This window comes from Thunnus maccoyii, chromosome 3 (assembly GCF_910596095.1).
Source record: "Thunnus maccoyii chromosome 3, fThuMac1.1, whole genome shotgun sequence".
NCBI lineage: Eukaryota > Metazoa > Chordata > Actinopteri > Scombriformes > Scombridae > Thunnus > Thunnus maccoyii.
The window spans coordinates 21,129,869-21,151,734 of NC_056535.1; the positions used below are offsets into that span (position 1 = coordinate 21,129,869).

The 21,866-nt window shown below is 39.7% G+C and overlaps 1 protein-coding gene across 5 annotated transcripts in view; it reads right to left on the minus strand.

The window, feature by feature from the left end:
- The window catches only part of megf6b (multiple EGF-like-domains 6b), a 63,566-nt gene that overhangs the window by 14,929 nt on the left and 26,771 nt on the right, over positions 1-21,866 (minus strand). For all 5 annotated transcript variants that reach the window (XM_042402759.1, XM_042402739.1, XM_042402750.1 and 2 more), the window contains 8 exons: positions 13,011-13,133; positions 6,192-6,314; positions 3,380-3,505; positions 2,524-2,646; positions 1,762-1,884; positions 1,506-1,643; positions 419-541; positions 36-158 (listed from right to left, as the gene is read on the minus strand). In XM_042402759.1, coding sequence (XP_042258693.1) covers positions 36-158; positions 419-541; positions 1,506-1,643; positions 1,762-1,884; positions 2,524-2,646; positions 3,380-3,505; positions 6,192-6,314; positions 13,011-13,133 — 1,002 coding nt within the window. The remainder of the gene's footprint in view (positions 1-35; positions 159-418; positions 542-1,505; positions 1,644-1,761; positions 1,885-2,523; positions 2,647-3,379; positions 3,506-6,191; positions 6,315-13,010; positions 13,134-21,866) is intronic.

Here is a 21,866-nt window from a genome sequence, read left to right on the forward strand (position 1 = left end):
CCCCCACACTATTCAACCCAATTTCCAATACTCACGGATGCAAGAGAGCCGGTCCTCGTCCAGACGGAAACCCCGTCGGCAGAAACACTGAAAGGAACCCGCGTTGTTCTGGCATGTGTGATCACAACCGCCATTATCTGCCAGACACTCATCTACATCTAAACAACAGACACAACACAGACTCAAACTCTTTTCCAACATCACGCAAACCTTGAGAAAAAGTTGAGAAAAGCCAAAAGTTGTTTGGTTTTTTTTAACTGAGCTGGACTCACTTTTACAAGTTAAACTAAGACAAAGACAACATTGTGCATGTTTGTGTTGACGTCTTCGGGGTCAAACTGGAACATATTCAGCAGAAATAAATATTCAGTCTCATGTAAGTTGTATCAGCCACTTTTTGACTGAGGGTGAAACATACCATCGCAGCTACATCCATCTGAGTTGAGTCTGTACCCTGCTGCGCAGTAGCATTCATAACCTCCAGGATAGTTGGTGCAGTCCTGCTCACAGCAAGAGCTCTGCTCTCCACACTCATCGACGTCTGCCAAACACAGCAAGCAGGAAATAAGCAGGACAAAAATTATGATCTGACTGCAGTGATATGCTTTCCTGCTCCCTGAGAGAAACTTTTTTATGAGATAACGTAAATTGTTCAAGTTTAACGGCCAATTAAGGTCAAAGTTACACATGAAGAATAATAGCACTGAACTTAAACTTGTGATTTTTTACATATTTTGGCTTGTATCAGTAAACATTCACTCCTAAAGAGTATATTATTCTCAGCTCTTCTCCTAGAGCATTTTGGCATCATAGAATAGATATAATAGAGTCCTGGTTTTTTATTTTCCAGTAAAGGAGCAGGATGTGTTGAGTGATCATCTACACATACTGAGCTGTCCTCTGCAGTTATAGCAGAGCAACATCAGAAAGGATTTTTGGCAATAATTTCTATTATATACTTATCAATAGTTATAGTTTACAATAAAGGGAGTCACAGGGAGTTATAAAGCACATTATTCCCAGTGTGACCTCCTCTCATAGGGAGTGTTGGGCTTAAAAGCATCTTACTGAATCTGAAACCAGTATCTTATTCGCTCATTGACTCTCTTATCAAATCTATTTAATGTTGTTGATTTAACAATTTAAGTGACAAAAATAATAAATAACTATTTAAGACTATTTAAAACTCAAAGATTGACATTCAAAGATCTAAAACTAGCTAGCTAAAGAGAGAGAAGATAAAAGATTTGATAAGAAATTTGTTAGACTCTGAGTTTCACAAATGTTTGTGTGGATTTTGAACTAAATCCAAAAATGAACGAGAGCCCAACCCTATTCAAAGCTGGTCATAAACGCTCAGAAAACACGTGCAAAAACAATAATAATTCACGTGCAGAAAGTTAAAATGTTTCTGTGAAGTTTTGAATGATGTAATGCATCAGTTTGTCGTATATCTTGTCATAAGTATGTTTATAGATCGATGTGAAAGCAGTAAAATCTCTTACCAACGCAAGTTTTAAGGTCGTCATCTAGTCTGTAACCATGGTTACAAGAGCAAACTGGGCCGCTGGTTGAATGCTGGCAGTGATGCGAACAGCCTCCGTTGTTGTTCTCACAGCTGTTCACAATCTCCATCTCAATTCCTTTCACACGTTCACAGTGAGATCAGACTGTGTGTTAATGAAGCGACTAAAATATCTTCAAATAATTAAATATGAAGTTTCAATGCAATGTGATAATATTGGGAGGGTTTAAACTCACTGTAGCACTGTTTTCCATCAGATCCAAGCTCATAGGCCGTGTTACAAATACAAACGAAAGAGCCCGGAGTGTTGTGGCAGCCATGAGCGCAGTTGCCGTCTTCTATCTCACACTCATCAATATCTGTGACAAAAATAAGTCAAAAAATACTGAATAAAACAGAGAAATGCATCCGCAATGCATCAAATCCATTTTTGCACTTAAAACAACTTTCACACACTTTCAACTCTGTATTGCTGAGAGTGGAAACATTGTCTGCCAAACTCAGCATCATCTTTTCACTTGAAATTTGTTTTTTTTTTCTTTTAAACACTGTATTTCTTTTGATCATTTATTACTAGGTTTTTGTGCACTGTATTTGTATTTCTGACCACATTTTCTCTTGGAAACGATTTTACCACAAGGACCATTTAGCATCCTTTCTGGAGCTTTAAATTCAATCACAGGCCGAGTATCAGAGCCAGAGTTTTCCCAGTTGTCCTGGAAATGTCAATGTTTAAATTTTTATTTTTCGAATCTTTCCAGGGTTAAGAATTAATTTTTCATCTTGAATTTTGAGCAAACATGGATGTGACATCCCTCAAGTGCTCAGATGTATGTGAACATCTACATTTCAACTGTAATCTGGGTAATCTTCATCTGCTGAAGAAGATCATGCGATATAATCAAAAGCTCCAGAACAACAGACCTTGCACTGACATTTCCATTTTCACTACATTGATAACTTTCTTATTTCACTCTTATTGTCAGTAGTGTCTTTACCTTCGCAGGTTTTCCCATCTTCAGCTAGGATGTAACCAGCTCTACAGTCACAGTGCGCCTTGCCGCCATCAACATGACAGTCGTGCATACAGCCTCCGTTCTGATCTGCACACGGGTTCTGCACTGTAACACAAAAAGCACACGCTCATAAACATAACTCTACATGGTGTCGGTCAAGTGAGGAACGCCTCTGGCACAGTGGTGGAGAAGACTGTAAAAACCAATTGTTCTCCATTTTAATGCAGAGCGTATAAAGATCTTTAAATCCGCCCCACCTCTGTGCACTTCCACCCCATCTTTTTATTGTTCTCTCTGCATAGTTCTGTGTGTGTTTAACTTGTGTAAGCCTGTCCGGCATCTGGGATGAGAACCTTCGGCTGTGCAAAAATTAGAGGAAGCTGTTCACAGCCAACAATTACAAAGTAAACTCATCTAAAAGACAGTCATTTAAAATAGATACTGTATATGTATAATTTCACACTCCCAGAGAACTGAACTGAACTGGCCTCAGACACCAGAGAGATTAAAAGAAGGAAGGACAATAAATTGGTGAAAAACACAATGAAGAGGACTGCTGTAATTCATTCCAATTTCATGTCTCACCTCATGAGTGACATTTAATCCTGTTCCAGCACAGACATCCTGTCAGATAATTACAATTGGCAGCAGATGCCGGTAATGTGTTTTTACAATCAAATCTTCAGAATCACACCCTCATAATCTTCCAAATATACTCACTTTTATTGGCGAGGAAAGATCTTTACATATGCATTCATTTTTCCTCCTTTCTCTCTTGTGTCATGTGTTGATGTGTATTTAGTGTTGTCTTACAGAAACTGGAAACTTGGGCACTCACATTTACAATGCTTGCCATCCTCTGCCAGTTCATAATTTGGCTTGCAGCGGCAGCGGAAATGAGCGGCAGACTCTTGCACACAGTAGTGTTCACATCCCCCGTTGCTGATGGCACACGAATGGACAGCTAAAAGGGCAAAAAGGAAAAAAAAATTGAGTGACAAGACGAAAGGGCAGACACACTGGAGCAAGGAAAAGATGCCGTCACAGAGAATGAGAAAACCAGGCTTCTTTGTAGAAGTAAAATCAGTTTCCATCAATCCAAACTGCAGTTTCAATCTGAATTTTGATTGGACTGCAGAGTCACATTCACACAAATCTTTCTCAGCGGTGCTATGACTTCTGGACTGACATTCCTACAAGACACTCAGGGAATACATCAGAGATTAGCTATGTTCTAAGCCATGAGAGATTCATCATCATAAAAAGGCCAAAAATCACAGAGAGATTTGAATGGCAGGCCCTCTGTGGTGGACAGCGCTCGTACGCTGATGAGGTTGAGGGCAGAGCCAGCTCAATCATCTTCCCTCTCTGTGTCCCCCCCGCCCCCCTCTTCATAGCAACATATGAAACCTCAGTAGACAGCCTGGACTCAATCTCTTCAGTGAAAACAACAGGTAGAGGCCGAACAGCCCGACGTTCCCAAAGATGATGTTTTTCATTCTCGAAGGCTGGAGTCAAGATCCATCAATCACAAGTACATGTCAAACCGCAAAGTGCTTTCCAGCTCAAATATTATGCAAGCACACGTTTAGTGTGGGATACATGTGACCTCTGCTGGTAGATCAAGAGCTGGATAAGATGAGCTGAACTGATACTGAATTGATTTGAGGACATCTGCTCTTCTTTTTTCTCATCATGACCCTGTGTTGATTGGTATGTGCTGAACTTTATTCAGTTCATTTATATGTTGTCTGGTGCATGGTGCAAAAATGAAAAAAAAAAAAAAATCCTTTCATATATACACCATATAAAGTGCTCAATTTATTTGTGAAAATGGACTAATTTTGTTTTTTTTTTCTGCAGGGTATCTGCACAATTTTAAGACAACTGCAGTCTCACACACAGATAAACTTCACCTGAGAGTCAGTCCACATGTGCACTGTGATTATTAGTGCAATCAGTCATTTCTTCGTGCAGCAGCTGTCTCACAAGAGCCTCTCAGGGACAGTTGGGTCCCAGCTACAGTCTCTGCTCTATAAGACAATGACCTCGCTTTATGAAGCCAAGAAACACATGATGATTTCCACTCTAAATGTCAGACAGGACACTCTGTATACATTCCTCACTGCAGAAACCAGTGCCAGGTTTATACTCTTTTCTCTATCAGCTATTTCTAAAAACCAATGTATCGGGCATGTCAGAAACAACATACAGAAACACTGCAGAGGTCAGGAGTGACAAGATTAACACAGAGATTTAAGGAATGGAGCTTATTTGAGCTTTGAAATAACACACAAGCTGAATTTAATATAGGGAAAGGCTGGATTCATAACTAGAGACCACAGTTTTCAAATTTCTCCCAAAATCATTGAGTGATTTATTGCAATTACTCATAAAATGGACTGATTTCAGATTACACATTCTTTTTAATTTATCTTTGCTATAATTCAGAGTGAACTTTCCTTCATTATAAGCTTCAGCTCAACCAAAAGTGTATTTCTTGGATAGAGATTGAAAGTTCATTCTTGATCTTGGGAACAACCATTGATAAAACAGTCTCACCACATTTCATTGCTCAAAACAAGTCTCTATTTTTCTGAGCACTTTAAGGACTTCTCCTCCATGTTGGCTTAAAAATTGAGTTTGAAAGTTTCATTATGTTTCTTGGATGTTAAGGTCAAAGCCTGCATATAGATACTTATTTGAGATAGCTGCCATCTGATATAATTTCCCTCTATGTGATCCGTTCACAGATTTCTATACAGTATCTACATGTATGTGTATATGTATGTATGTATGTGTATATTTATAGAGAGAGATTAAGCAGTAGAGGGGATCAAGGCATCTTGGGAAAAATTCAAACATATTACCCAAGGGGAAACCCTAAACCCAGAGAGCAGGGTCCACAGAAAAACTTAATAACATCTTAACACTGTAGATTGAAAAGATCAGTCGATGTAGGAGTGTGCAGTACGTATAGATACTGTAGTACTTATTGTACAAATGCTTTCAAGCACATGATAATCAAACCAGATTCACTCATATAAAAACTACTTCAAAAACTGCTTTCTACAAGTTATCCACTGAAGTGAGTTACCAATGCATGAACTGTACATAATGTGGCTTTACTAATTTAATTTCAATCATCTCAAAATGAGGGCTCATCTTTTAAAAAACCATGAATTATAAACCGTGGTTTACATGATTTATTGCCCGTGTCAAAAAAAGCATGTGGGTAAACTTCAATGAAATAATGACCAAAACTAATACTCACACTAAAGACTTTAAAAGCAGCCCAGTTCCTCCAGAACAGTGTTTCATCTCACATGTTTCTGTGAGATTTGAATGAGGCCACATTAACGAGAGGCCTTCATACTGTTTGTAATTAGATTCAATGAAAGGTGAGACCTCTAATCATCCCATGTTTTAGTCAATTGTGTTACTTCATTTTATGCTTCTAGAAAAATGTTTATCACTTTCATGCTTTAACATCTTTTTCTACTTGTGATTTCACTGATGTGTACTGTATGCGGATTCACACTTTTTGACCTAACAGGGCCAAATTCACTAGTAGTATTATTTCAGTGTAGAGACTGATTTCCATTTTTTTCCCACTTGTTCAACATAAGCACTGCCAGAAAGTTATTTACCGAGGCAGGTGCGACCATCCACATGCAAGCGAGAGCCCGGATGGCATTCACAGTAGTAGGAGCCCCTGGTGTTAATGCATCTGTGCTGGCAGCCTCCATTATGGACCTGGCATTCATCAATATCTGTAAGGGAAGGAGGGAAAAAAAGAGAAAGACAGAAGCAGGCAGAAGGACAGAGAGACAGGAGAGAAATGAGTGCAATTTGACTAAATCCTCTCATTATGAGAAAAAATTGGTCACAAGAAAAAAAGCCCAGATGAGCTTCCAAGCTGCAAAAGGAATTTAACACAGGTTTTAGCATGAAGATGTACTCCAAGAGGAAAGGAGATGATGGATGAGAAGGGAAAGTACTCTGCAAGTGCAATGCAGCTCAAGCAAACAAATCCCCCATGTGGTAACAACTACTGAACATTTAAAACCAAATTTAAATTCCTTTGCTTCTTGTCAAAGTCCCTTGGGTGCAGCGCGCATATGGAAGCTTAAATCAGAGGATGCAAAACATACACATTCCTCTAAGCCAAGCGTGGACATTATAAACAAACACAAGAAGGAGGTTCTTCATCTGAGAAAGTAGTGGTGAGGAAACATGACCGCCTCACTGTGTGACCAGATTTCAACTGAAAGCAGTGTCCCTAAACACTTCTTATTTTAAGGGTCAAAGACTAATAAATTGTTTTCTGAGTTCCACAGCAGACCCCCTGTGAGATCTGAGCTGCTTTATGAAGCCCTGCTATGTTTGGACTACTGCTAGCAGCCCGTCTGCTGCCATCATCATCAGCAAAATGAGGACATGAAGTCAAACCCACCTCACCTCCAGGCCAATGACAAGTTACCGCTTTGCCTCTTGCACCAATGTTACTAAAACCATCAGAGTGGAGTTACTGGAAATGTTGCTGACTGTAAGTGATGTGGCACATTAAGAAGGTGAAAGTGAATGGCTTTTGGCTGGTTCATGTCTGTAAAGAGAGCTAACACATCATAAAAGACTATTAGTCAGCGCCAAGTTAAATGCATGGTTGAGAAATGTGCTGTTCTGTACAGCCCCTCACTCCAGACGGCTATTTTCAGCAAGAAGCTATTTCAAGAATTCAAAGGAATCCCTGCTAAAAGAACTGGTTTTATAAACCACTGAGGGATACTTTTGACACAAACAAATATTACTCTAACTTAATTGTACTACTTGTTTTAGTTTGTGTTGTTTAGTGCTAATAGTTGAAAACATGACTGTCTTACCACAGACCGCACATTTTGGCTTCAGGCACAATGCATGCAACAATTCACTATAAACAAATCCCATAAATAATTGGTTAACATTTAACACAGTACAATCCTCACTCACCCCCCAAAAATAATCCATTAGTCTCGCACACTGAGTGGGAATAAAAATTTCCATACAAATACACTAAACACAGTATATTAAGTCTTCTTTATATGTCATGTTACAGTCCAGTTTTCTCCTACAGTCTAAAGACATGCAGGTTAAGTGAACTGGAAAGTCTAAATTCCTCATAGATGTGAACAGATATGATATAGACAGCATTCCTGCAAAGAATAACCAGCAGTAACTGATTTTTTTGGCCACTTAGGGGCAGTGGAAACAAGCTGTAAACACAACACTGACAAATTATCACCTCATTAAGTGGCTAGTTTATTTACACATTCAGCAGACAGGAAGCAACATTAGTATTCATTTGGAGTGTTTAGGTTGACCTTGTGAATTATATCCACTCTCCTTTTAGCTCTGTTTTGGTGGGGTAATATCTGAGGTAATACCTGGCTCTTCAGTCGCTAAATGCTCCTCCGTGTTCAACAGCTAGTCGCTAACTTTGTCTGTCTGCCGTTTAGTAGTGGGCAGCTGCCTGCTGTGTCCGCAAACCATGATGATGAGAGTGGTGAGAGTAAACCAAAATAATAAAACTGTGAACCACTAAACCACAACAAGAAAGACACTAAAAGTCTGTGCAGAGCTGAAAGGAGCTGCAGAGATGGGTGATAATTTTATCACTACAAGTGACCCCTGTGACATTTCATGCAGTCATTTGATCCACTGTTAATATACAACATGAATTATAGCAGCTATAAACTAGTATTTTCCAGGCATTGGCGAGATGAATATGAATGGTTGGTCTCTGTTACAGAGGGAAAGAATCTGGCCTCCACAGTGCTAGCCAGCACAGTCACGCTGTGTGGCACAGAGACAGTGTGGCAGCTGGACAAGAGTGCCTGAGCCTCATCGTGCACATTACACACCACAACATCGCTGTCTTCATGTTCCTGCAGTACAGAAGTACAGACAAACAGTATGTGACCTATGATTTACCCGTAAATCTATCCTCTCCCTTAGGCTACACTACATGCTGGAGGAGACACCATGTTGACCTAAACCTAATGATTAATGTCATACATGAAACACTGACTCTACTCCTTACAATAAAAACAAGGACAGGATTAGGATAAGAACAAAAATGCAGTGTAAGAGCGTAAAGGGACCGAAATCTGCTTGCTTAATGTTTCCAGTAAAACCTGCCCAAGACGGCTGAATTATAGAAATATCCTTGGGCTGAACCCATCTACTCCCAATAATATCCCATGACATCTTCAAATATAGTATTCGGGATAGAAATGAGCCTCTAAACTTTCCTCCTCTTCATATCTCTGTTGCCAAATTTCAGCTTCACTTCATATGCTGGCAGGAGTCTTCCTTTCGTTTTTCCAGGCATGCTACATGCCGTCCTTTGGTTTGGTTTTTCATAAAACGGTTCCAGCGCTGTGGAGCTCTGTCGAATGCAGTGCGCAGTCAGAGAATCCCCTCCAGCCTGGTGTTCACGTCCAGAACATGATCCCCCCCCCCCCCCCCCCCCCGAGCTCGGAGCCAAAGCCTCAGCAGCCGTTGGCTTTACAGAAGGCACATTAATTCTCTGCCTGCAGCCACCTACAGCATGGTGTCGTCTTCATGGACAACTATTTTGGTCATTGTCCGATAGGTGATTTGTTTATTGTGTGAAGAAGATAAATTATTCTTAACGGTCTTGACATTTCTCCAAAAACGACATCTCAGTTACGCAGTAGATAAGAAGGATTATCAGAAATGTGGTAACAATAAATGTAAAACCTGTTTCATCTTGCATTTATCCCTGAGCGCTACAGTCATGCCAAACATGTAAAAAGAAATCAGTCATAATAATATTGACATAATCTGTCGAGAGAGTGTATCTGGTATCTAGTCCTGTTTGTGTTAGCATTACAAAGAGTCTCTCATGATTCATAGTTCATGTTTTCATGTGCACTAATCTCTGTTGATAAAAGCAAGCCTCCCCTGCTCTGATCAGAGACAAAGTTATCTGCACTGCCAGACCAAGCAGACACATATCAGCAGGACTGATTAACTTGTCTGGCTGAGCGACGATCTGGCTGCGGAGAGGCACAAACAAATACTGCTACCACCGTTTCATCTGCATTTTGGCTGTGAAATCATCACTTACCTGCCGCCATGTAACCCAAGTTGTAGCCATGGTATCCATGGAAACAGTGTGGCCTATAGCAAATCCTTCTGTAGTAACTCTGTGGATAGTTTGCACCAGATGTCTGAGATGCCTCAATAAAAACCAAGAGGAAAATCAGCCATCCTGATGACAAAACCATGGTTGGAGTGTAATCTCTCACAGAGGAAAAATATTCAAAGGATATGACTTCATAAAATGCTTTAAAATCTACTATTAAAAAAACGATCTAAACATTATTTTTTGTTAGGCTCATTCAATATAAAAAATTATAACAAATGACCAGTTCCACAGTAAAGAATCCTGGTTTGGTGTGATATGGTAACTACTTCTTATTCAGTCTGCCTCCTGATTTTTCTCTCCCTCTCTCACTTTCACCCTCCCATCTACCAAAAGCTAAATGTCCATCAAATTAAAGATCCTCCTCTCTCTCCTCTTCCCTCCCCAGTTTTACCCCTCACCCCCACCCTAAACTCTCTCTTAAAACAAAAGGTACATCCAGTACTGAATAAACTACAAACAATTTTGCCAACTGTGAATGATTGCTTTCCAACAATGATTTATTACGTTTTACGACTGGAGATATTTATTGTCTCTTCAAAGAATATTGTGTGACAAAATGTGAGATTCATTAAGGCACATCACTCAGGTGTTTGAGAATAAAAAATGTGAAGGATGTGCTGTCTATATTTTTGACTTTTCTTTTGATTTTCACATGTATTTTAAAAAAGGAACGCCAAATTTGATAGGTGCCAGAAGTCAAATTCAGTATTTATAATCCAAACATCTGAGAAAGGAATGAGCCTTGCAGTGAGATCTTCTGTTTAGGAGCTAAGCACTGTGCTGTCTTTCATCTGTTGCCAACGCATACATACAAACACAGCAACAGGACCATGACAGCACTTTATAGAGCTTATAAAGAGCAAAGCATGGTCATGGTCAGCATCACTGGATCTGAGCAGAAACTTGCCATAGAGACCTCTGCAGGATACAATGACTGTAAGCTTTTCTCCTTGTTAATGCAACCTTAAAGTCTCTGTAACATACACCTGTACAGTTATTACATCAGACCACAAGCATCTGAGAAGTACTCAGGCTCAGACAGACCAGCAGAAACTGATACAGATCGTTTTTGTGACACGACACGCCAACATTCACAACTCTGAGCACATAAAATGCACATTTGTGCAGACATGGCACTTTGAATCATGTGGACAATGATGTTAGCCAGGTGAGGAGAAGCAGCTCTTTCAAGCATGGAAGACAGATGATAGGCTTAGAGCCATAACTGTTAAATAATGCCAGATAACCACAGTAAAAAATAAAATAATCCAGGAGAGAACAGAGCAACAGCAAGATGTTTTTCTTAAAAAAATCTTTACGGGAACTGTCCTGCTTTCAGAGGTAACGAGTATCTACTACCTGTTGATTTTGGAAGATGTTACTCGCACATGTCCGCTGCCCACAGCTCACTATTAATTCAGCTGCCAAGCACTGGCAGACCACTACTCCCACCTTCATGGCTGTATTGGTCTGAGCTGTAAAGTTCATTTGGCATGACGGCTAAAATGTTGACACTGCTGCACTGCACTCGGTATGGCAGCAGTTACTGTTGGCCTCTCTTCTCTGATCAGTACCATTTGTATCAGTGCTGCCTATTCAAAACAAAAGAATAAATAGATACATACATAAATAAAGTGGAATTTGACCTGCAGCTTAAATCTATCTCATGGATTTACTTTGCAGATCCATGATTTTGTTTTGTTTTTTTTCTGTATTTTGCACTGAACAAAAGATGTATTTGTTCGTTTCTTGTCGATGCCAGCGGTATCGGCCTATTAACATCCCGCAGCAGATGTCTTTCATTGAAAAATTATAGCATGTTGCCAAGGACAGGATTCCCCAAAGTAGAAATGTGGTTGTGTACGATCCAACTCCCCAGAATCATTTATTCTTCACAGCTAACTGAATGGATGTTGTCGTTCACTCATTGCATGCAGGCTTTTCTCTGCGGCCCTCCCAGCTACACACCATCATGCAGAAGGAAAGCTGATCACTTTCCGCGGACTCCCCCCAGGCAATTACAGACAATTAGGACATTAATGCTGCTGGTAGTTGTTTTCCTCCAATATACACCAGTGGCAAAGAACAAAGAGCTATGAAAGACAGCTGGGACAACGTTTCCATCAACTCTCCTAATAACCTGGATCAGCTCTCTCACCATTTCCTGCAGCGGACAGCCGTACTGCAGAGCACTCCAGTATCTCTCCTTTAGGCTTGGCTGCTGCACAGAGGAATCCTTATTCTGATTAAACCAACCACTCGCAGAGAGTCCCTAATCAGAAACATCAAACTATGATGGAGCAAAAAGGAACAGTATGGGAAAACGTTTGGGAAGAAGCTTCATTATGGTGAACTATGGTTCAGAGAAGCTGGGCTTCTTGATAGACTGGTAGCTGCAATTTATTCAACAGATAATCTGAATCATAAAACAACAGGAGCCAAGATAATTTTATCATCTACAAGTTTAAAAGATCAATGGTTGTGGTTCACTTGAGTTAAAATGATCTGGTTTTGATGTTCCCCGGGTGCAGAACCACTCGGGGAACAAATAAACACAAATAAAAATGAAAACAAACTCCATAAATAACATCTGCACTAAAGTGTATGAACGCTACATGAAAGGTGCTATACAAATAAAGTTTGACTGATACATGTCAACATAAATACAGAATAAAGACCAAAACATTTAACAGTGACAAGCCCTCAGACAAGCCTTCAGTATGCTTAAAAATACATTATTCAACGTGTCATCTGATCATGTCTAAAGACAAAAGCATTTGAAAGTATCTGCAGCCACATTGGTGGCTTTAACATTTGCTGACAAGCACTAAACACAAAGTTCAGCAGATGCTGATGGGTTTAGATTTAAATTTTTGGGTATTTGCTAATAAACCAAAGTAATGTACAAAAAGTTTTGTCTGTGATGACACAACAATCCATCCAATATCTGTTGTGGCATTTCCCTCGAAACCACAAATGCAAACCTCATGGCGGCGCTAGAGGGAAGGTCATTAGGACGCATTGTCTGGGAACCATGAATGTCTGTACCAATTTCATGGTAAAACATCCAGTAGCTGATGAGATCAACCATGGCTGAAAACATTTTCTCAGCCAAATGAGAAATGCTGTAACAGACAACATTTAAACTGTAACCAGAACCAGAACCCCAATGTCTGATATCAAAGTATGACACTGATATTAATATAGCAACATAAAACCCACCCTCATAACCAAACTAATATATTAGAGGACTCACCTTGACAGGTTTTGCCATCTTCATTTAGTTTCTGTCCAGGAGGGCACCTGCAGTAGAAACTTCCAATGGTGTTACAGCAGAGAGCCTCACAGCCTCCATTGGTCTCCTCACATTCATTCACATCTGACGGGGAGAAACAAGGAAAAAGTTAATCCTACAGTCATTAAAACTACAACTAACAAGACCAGGTCAAAACCTAGTATATGGCCAGACCTTGTATGAAACGCTAGAGGGATTTGAAACGACGGATACAGGGAGTGGCGGTACTCGGCCAAGGCGGTCAGTCACTCAGTCAGTCATAGACTTTGGCGTTTATAGAGCTAGCCACGCTGATGCGGTCCAGCCAAAAACCGAAATTAGAAAGAACAAAGAACAGTTGCAGTAAAACAGTTGAACATGCTGTTAGAAAAACTTACTGAACAAGTAGTGTTCTGGTTAAAGCAGCATCAAGCTTTTTTCTGAACAGCTAAGAGAAAATTTATCTTCCTTTTCATGTCTGTCTGATCATGTTTCAACTGTCTTCTGTGAATAAATTCAGATATAATTTTAGAAAGTGTGGAAAGTGCTCAAGTGCCTGGAAAACTGTAATTCATGAGAATTACTACAGGAAATTGCGCTTTTTCCATGCTGAGACTTCTTTCCTTTGTGCAAACTTAAAGGAAAACTAAAATGGAAAAAATACATAATACATCCAAAACAAAATCAAAGTAAATCAAGTGATAAATTGAGTGGGAATAAAATAAAATATGCATGTTCTCTGTGTCGCATCCATAACATGTTAACTTTCTCCAACATCAACCAGGACGAGTGTTTGTCAGTCAAGCAGAGCTTCCAAAACACTTCAACAAGAAGCCGCAGTTTTTCCATTTCATTTCCATCAGCTAAATATCCTGCCAAAGCTGTCATCAACTAAACCAGATAAAATCTTTCCCTCCACTTCCCAAACTACACATAATGACTCGGGTCAGATTCAGGTGCTGACAGTTCAGCATATACCATAATTTGAGCTGCAGAGCTTCTGCGTAATGAGGAGATATTAAAACTGAAAATGAAAGGAATAATGTGTTACGGATTGTTCACTTTTACACTGCAGTTTCAAGACACAGATGCACTCTAGCAAAGAGTAAATTTTGTTCATATGGGGGTTTGTCAAGAGAGATCGTGCTCAGAGAGTAGTTTTAGACTTTATGACACTGGGCTGTTTTATTTGCCATGCCAGCAGGAAGGAATCTTGGCCTGAAACCTGGAAGCAATGGAGAAAATTAGGAGGGAGCATTCACTTGGCACTAATCAGCTTGTAAACTCTCTCCATGTCCATAAAAGAAGAGAGTTACAGAGGAAGAGTATGAATGCAAAGAAAATTGTTTTATAGAACATTTTCCCCCCGCTAGCAAACTTTGGTACATTGCGTTGCCAGCGTTTAACCAGCCAATTAAACGATTTCCCTCTCAGTTTACAACATCTGGAAATGTTCACACCAAAAACACTGAACTATTTCTATTGCCATGTGTTTAAAAACTTTTGCTATAGTCATAAAAAAACAAACAGCAGACAAAATGTAAAGCGATATTGCCTTTAACATCAGGAATACATTTTTATTATACTATGAAACATAACTTCAAATAGGTTCATTACACCAATCCTTCACAGTAGAACTTGAAAAATTGGAGGTAAAGATCCAATTTGCTCACCTATTTTTATTTGGACACTACATCACAAGATTTAAAGAGTCTGGGTCCTGGGGTGAGAGAAAGTGCCTGTTTTAATACAGTTCATTTAACTTGCAAAAATGAGTACGGCAGGTTTGAAGAAAATCAAACAGAAACATCCAGACTGAACCAAAGCAGACAAGTGATGGTCACAGAGCAGAACGCAACCTGAAGTCAAGGGCAGGATTAAAGACCCTGAGGGATCCTGCGCTAAGACCCTGCTTCCCTGTGTGTGTTTGTGTTGAATGTGTACGTGAGGAGGTCTAGCTCCCCCTTCTTTCCCCCCCTGAGGCCAGACACCTGTGTGGCAGCTTGAGCAGGGGTCTGCCCAGGGTCAGTGTCACGCTCATCACTCTCTCAGTCTTTCTGCCCAATAAGTAAGCAGGAATGTTGAACTGCTGTGGTTCAGGAGGAGAAAATGCAACACAGCAGTAGAAACTGGATGTCTACACTGGATCGATAAGAAGTATGTTTTTATTATAGACAGGAATTTCACTTTATTTTTCCAGCAGTTATTAAGTTAAATGAGTCCAAAATCGTGTTTAGAGGACAGAATAAACCAATCCATTGCATCATCTTATTTTTTTTGTCTGTTTTTATTATGAGGAAATCAATAAATAGTTCCATAAGTCTATGAAAAAACAAAGATGAGAGGACCAGATTACTGTTAATGTGTGGTTGCAACATGGAAATCTTACTTTATTCTAACTTACTGCTGTTTACACTAATGTAAGCTAATTTCAACACAGAAATATTCCCAGCAATGAAAGTCATTTTCTCTGAATGTTAGACTCAGTGACCTCTGACGGTGCAAGTGAGTCTCGGGTTTAGAACAGCAGCTACACCCTCACTTGACTCCAGGGGGCAACGGAGATAAATAAATATTTCTTGTTCACTTTACATCATCCTCACCCATCCATCAATCCGTCACCAGACCAAACACATCTAAGGGTGCGAAACAAGAGCTGTAGTCTCCTTAAAAAAAGAAGAATGTTTTAAGATCAGCCCCTTCCCATGAACATCAGATCACCAAGGTTTCTTCTCCCTGACCTGAGCCTCTGGGAGGTCTGTGTGAACATTTTTCAAAGAGATCAGATGCCTGAAACAAAGTAGTGTGTCTGCTGCCCACTTTATGCCCCTGGTCAGGGCCAAAGGCCAAGGCTGAGGGTCGAATGCATGCAGAGGGAATCGCATGAGACCGTTTCACCATGTGGTGGATGTTCAGATACATAATATATGTGACACACGAGTCCTCTTGGAAAGTGATTAACCACCTATAGGTCCCTTCAAGCCATTTATTACCAACACTTGTGCAGTCTGATGCAATCCAACACAACATCCTATGTTGCTACATGGGATCAACATCCTATGGGCTGCAAATAACTATTATTTTCATTAATGATTACTGTAATCTGGCAATCATTTTTTAGATTAATCAATAAATATTGTTGTCCATAAAATGTCAGAAAATGTTGAAAAATGCCCAGTTCTCAGACCCAAGGTTCAATTTGCTTGTTCTGACCAACAAATGATCTAAAACCAAAAAATATTTATCTACAATGACAAAGAAAAAAAACAAATACAACAAATTCTGACATTTCAATGTTAAATGATTGGAATTTGTGCTTGATAAATGACGTGACTTGGTTTTTCAGAATTATTGTTGATTAATGTTCTGTCGATCAACTAATCAATTAACTAATCAAATGACTTCAGCATTAGAAGCTTATGATGTGCAGTTTTGTTGAACTTTACACTAGTTTTGGGGGATGCTGCTAGTGGTTTTATATTGTATTGCAGAATTCAGGGTTTCCTGCAGTATTTTATAGCATCTCACCTGAAACCAAGACCGCCTCTGCTAACATTTAAAGAAACATTTTTATGAAACAAAACATTAACCCTTAGGGAAAAAGAGCAGAGGCACTATTTCATACAGAAAATGCCATACAGTATAATGAGTGTGACTGTTGTTTAGGCTGTCTAACTAACTAACCACGAAACGAGATACTAATACTCTGTCCTGCGCATGTATGTATGAAGGTGGAGTTTCTGTGCATTGTTCTGGGAGGATAACAAAATCTCATCTACATCATTATGAGTAAGAGCCAAACTGCTCAGTGCTGTTATGTCTTCTTGTAAGTAAAATATAAAACAAAAATACATTTATAACGTGGGTAAAAATTTAGATTTCACTATCGTGGACACTCTGTTCCAAAGCAATCTGGAAAAGAATGAAAAATAAAAAAAGTTTCATGAAAACCTTTGATTGTGTTTCTGCAAGTTCTGCTGCAGCAAGACTCTGGGTTTACATTCCACTGCTGTATTGTGTGACTTCCTGTGATAAGGACGGCGGCCACTGCTCCCGGGAGGACGAGGCTAATGTCTCAGTAGACCATAAGGGAGTAAGACCGGGCCAACAAAAACCACCAGACCTCTGATATTATCTCAAGGGGTCATGGGCCGGAAAATTGCAGCATTCATCAAGGATGAGGAGGGGGGACGTCGTGGATAACCTAACCTGTTTCCTTTCTGGGCTGTGATCTAAAAGACTGCTGGTGTAATAATGTGCTTTGCTAGTGTTCATTCCTGGTTGCATTCCCTGCAGTCGTCACAGCTGCTTTCATTTACCAGGTGCTATAAAGATGGAGATTGGCTAGAGGCTCCAAAAGATGTATTTGAGTCAGAGGATCAACTTAGACGATGACTCGGGAGAGGATTTCTCTGTGACTGACCTGTACATGCGGCAGCAGGACTGATCATGACAACATGATGGCTGACAAACAAACTAACCGTCTGTGAACTGGAACTAACAATTTACTTGACACTCTTTCACAGAGAACTCATCTTCACCTTTGACCTCCAGTATAACTGACCCTTAAAATGTTTATTGTAGAGGACACATTTCCTTTACCCTCCAACAGCCAGCGCCACAAGGCTGCCTGGCAGAAGCTCAAGTGAAACAGATGAACTGATGAAAGGTGCTCACCCGAGCTCACAAAAGTTATCATAAAAAATTATTTCATGGACCCTGTAACTCCTCCTGGATTTCACATCAGCTCCTGGAGTCAGATGTCACAAGAATACAAAGATACATTCAAAATATTTTAATCAAGCATTACTTGGTTACATTGTGTCTACATTGTGTAAGTACTTTGGTTCTAAGGTTTCCTTGTAATGCTTCTCTGCCAGACTGCTGTCTCTGTAACGTTTACAGGTACAGTAGACTACAGGCAAACAAGAGCAGAGATCAAGAAGGCTGCTCACATTATACGCCAAGCATATCAGATTTGGCAAACAATTACATTTTAAGGTTTGGTATTTTTCCTCAGGTCCAAATAAATAGGTAAATAAATAAAATATGGATGGTAAAAACGCAAATGTTCTTGATTATGTTTTGCAAACTATTTCAGAAGCTTTTGTGGAAATAAGGATGACTGAAATGAATGACATCAGTTGATCAGATCTTCAGATACATCCTGAGTCTGACTCAGGTGACACACAACAGATTATGATTATTAAATATATTTAAAACTATAGAAGACAGTAATTTGATAGCCTGTGTTTTTGTTATGTAAAATTATAATACATAAAACCAGCATGTATTTCTCTCTCTCTCTCTCTCTTTAAAAAATCAGCTCAAGTTCAACATTGCCCCCTGCTGCTACATCACGAATAGCACAGATGTGCTGCTGGATGTTTAAATAAAGACTGACACTACGTGATTCTGCTCCGCTCTCATTCATCATGAAACTAAAACACAGCTGCCACTATATAATAACAATATAATCATTCAAGTTGAACTAGGCCACACTTTCTTTTCCGGCTCTTTCACAACTTTCATTCTGGTTCACTGCACTGACTTACACCAGAAAACTATGTATGCCGCTTTGAGCATCCAATCATTTCCGCCCCTACTCCTATTCACTGCATTCTTAGTGCCAGTTATGGGTATGACTTTCTTCGTGAAGCCCTGTAATTGCAGCCATCATGGCAGCCGAGTTGTTAAATGGCACTATCATTCAGATATGCTGTGGCTTTCCTGGAACCAGAGAAGTTAAAAAAAATGTTTAATGACAAAGGCCCAACCACACACAGGCCTCTGTGATGTGTATCCACTGATGTTTAAGACATCTGTACCTCCATTCAGAAACCTCTAATGTTTCCATGAAGTCGTTAACAATCTATCTCAAGTTTAAAGCCCTACCAAGTAGCAAAGAGTACTACGGTATAGGCTTTGAAAAGCGTTCCCAATTCCTTTTTAAAAATATTTTTTAAAAGATGCTCACAACCAAGCAGCAACCACACAGCTCACTAGTGAGGGCCAAAGCAGAAGTGGCTCATGCTGCTGTATCTCTAATCACTCCAAATAAACCCAAATATGTACTGACGTCAACAAAAATACTCCAACTTCTTACTTTAAGTCCACAAAAGAAGTTATGGTCGTATACAGGTCTTGGTAAAAAAAAATATTACAAAATAACAGCTTAAAAAAGTTATATGTCTTGAGGTGTTTTTGCTTTCTTGACAGGTGTGTGTTGCTTTTCCTCATTTGTATGTTTCTCATGTGAGTATGCAGATGAGCACTATCTAAATTCTCTGCTTATCCGCTTCTGTATTTTGTTTTTGATACAACTCTTCTTCCCAAGGCATGTGTTGACAAGAAACCACAGACAAGCAGCAGACTGCGCTCTGTTGTGATGAGTTAGGCACTGAGAGGCTGTCTGACTCTCTGGTAAAAATATTAATCAAGCAACTCAGTAGGCTCTCTGCAGCTTATTAGCTGGATCACTGAGCCTTAAGTATTATTATTTATTCATGTTTGACCACAAAGGGAATTATGCGTGACATCAAAGACACTAAAATCCAGTGTTTGAGTTTGTTTAGTGAACATTCTGCTCCACTGAGTCCTAAACTCCTTTAATCCCTGTTTTGATGATCCATTTCACTGCAAGGTGAGCATGCAAGTGTGTGTGTGTGTTGTACATGTGCACACGTTTGAGTGTGCAGGTGCTCATGGATGTTTATATGTTATATGTTATATGACAGCTGCCACTCTCTCCTGTAAGCTTTATATTTTTTCTTTCATTTTCAGTACAGCTGAGTGCGACCAACATAACTCCTTCATTCCCGGACACAAGCAGCTCAAATCACCTCAGTAAGACAGTCACAAGTCACAAAAGAGTTTTGCTTGTAAAGTTGATCCCAAAGTTCTTTCATGGCAGTGTTTTGACCATCATACGATGGTCTGTGTCGGACAGAGCAATAATTCCTAAAAAGAGTCCGTCCTCTCAAAAATCTGCAGATAGCCAAAGGTTTCTGACTTCTGCTGCTCATTTTTACTATCAGTAAAAGTTACAGACTGCAACCTAGAAAAAAAGCAGGCCAGCTGCGGGCACCTATGCATGTCTCCAGAATAACATTTTATGATCTACACAGACGAACAGCAGGAACAAATACCTCTCGGACCTCGGGGGATTGTCCTCTGACCCTTTGCGTGTGCTGTATCTGTGCTTTACCTGTTAAGACCTGTCGTTTCCAACTCTGACCCAGGAGTTTTGAGTGCCTGGGACAACACATGGAGGCCAGCAGGAATCCGAAAATTACTTGTTGTGGTTTCCAACCTGCCTCCCTCTTGGTCATATGTGTGAGATATGCTGCAGTGGTATGTGCAGGGCCTTAACAGACAGAAAGTTGCCCAGAGACATTTACCTACAGGGCAAAAGGTGGCAGATACATGACAGACTGTCATGCTCAAGGTGTACAGGAGGAATAAACATTGACTGTGACATTACACAGTTTTACAGTTGTTCAGAGTTGAAAGGAACAGCAGTCAAATGCATAACCCCCCAGGTATGTCTCTTTCAAAGGGCTATATTTTTATGGGAAAGACTAACTCAAGCAGTGCTATGACATGACATGGTGATGTTTTCCTGACCTTGAAATAAGCTTTGGTGTTTTTAATGCCCAGAGTGACACAGATGAGGCAGCGTGAAGCCAGATATCCAAAGAATCGGCCTGTTTTCAACTGATATGTAGGTGATCACACCAGAAAAACCACAAACACAAACCAACATGTGGCAGAAATTCACAGCAACTACAGAATAATGTTAAATAATGTAAGTAAACAGCTTTCAACAAGTTCTAGGCAGAAATTCACTTAGATCAAAATACAATATACTGTACGTAGATGGAGTATTGCCTTAGTTCAGCAAGTGATTTAGCACTGAACTTCCATAAAGTCAGTGGAACTTGGGAGAGACAGATTTAAAAAAAATAATAATAAAATAAATGTGATAAAAGTCAGAATCAAATTTTAGTCCCTAAAACGGGTCAAGCCTCAAAAATGATTCCTATAATGCAACTCAATAATCTTACTCATTGCCTCCTTTAATGTCCTCATCTTCCAAACACCATGCCCCAAAAGTTTAACACAGATTTCTCAAATATATGAAGTCTTCAGCCTAACTCAAGATAACTCAAGATGATGACATCGTGTGGGTTATTTTCTCAGACTTAAGAAAGCTACAGCTGTTTTCACAAGCTGATTAATACTCCTTGTGATGAATAAACTAAACAGTATGTGTAAAATAAGCCCCTTAAAGTCCTGCTTAAATTAGCGGATCAACACGCATCATTCATTGTTTACTATCAATAGCTCATTCATCAGCTGCTTGGCTACCAAATGACTAGTATCATCCTATAATCACACAGGTGCACACAGTGACCTTTATAACCTGACACTTCTTACTCTGCTGATACTCACAGGCCACCACCATTGTCTGCCACAACTCTCTGCACCACCTCAGTCTCCTCCCTGAGTTGTTGGTACTGTTGTTTTAACTAAGATTTCATGTTTATGTGTGTGTTTAGTAAGTGGGATTAGTTCTGCCAGAAGATTCCTCATTCCAGCTTAGATCCTTTGAGAACTCTTTCAAAAAACAGAGCCAAATCTATTGCTACAAATGCCAAGATAATTCCTTGACGCAAGTGTCTCTGAAATGCAAGTCTAATTCAACTAGAATGAGAATGAAGCAGTGTGTACTGAGATAAAGATTAGGGTCAATTAAAGCCCAAATGACAGTAATGAGATTCAACTTGCAGTCTGATTCCAAAAAAACAGCCGAGACATGCAACTCTGTCTCATTAC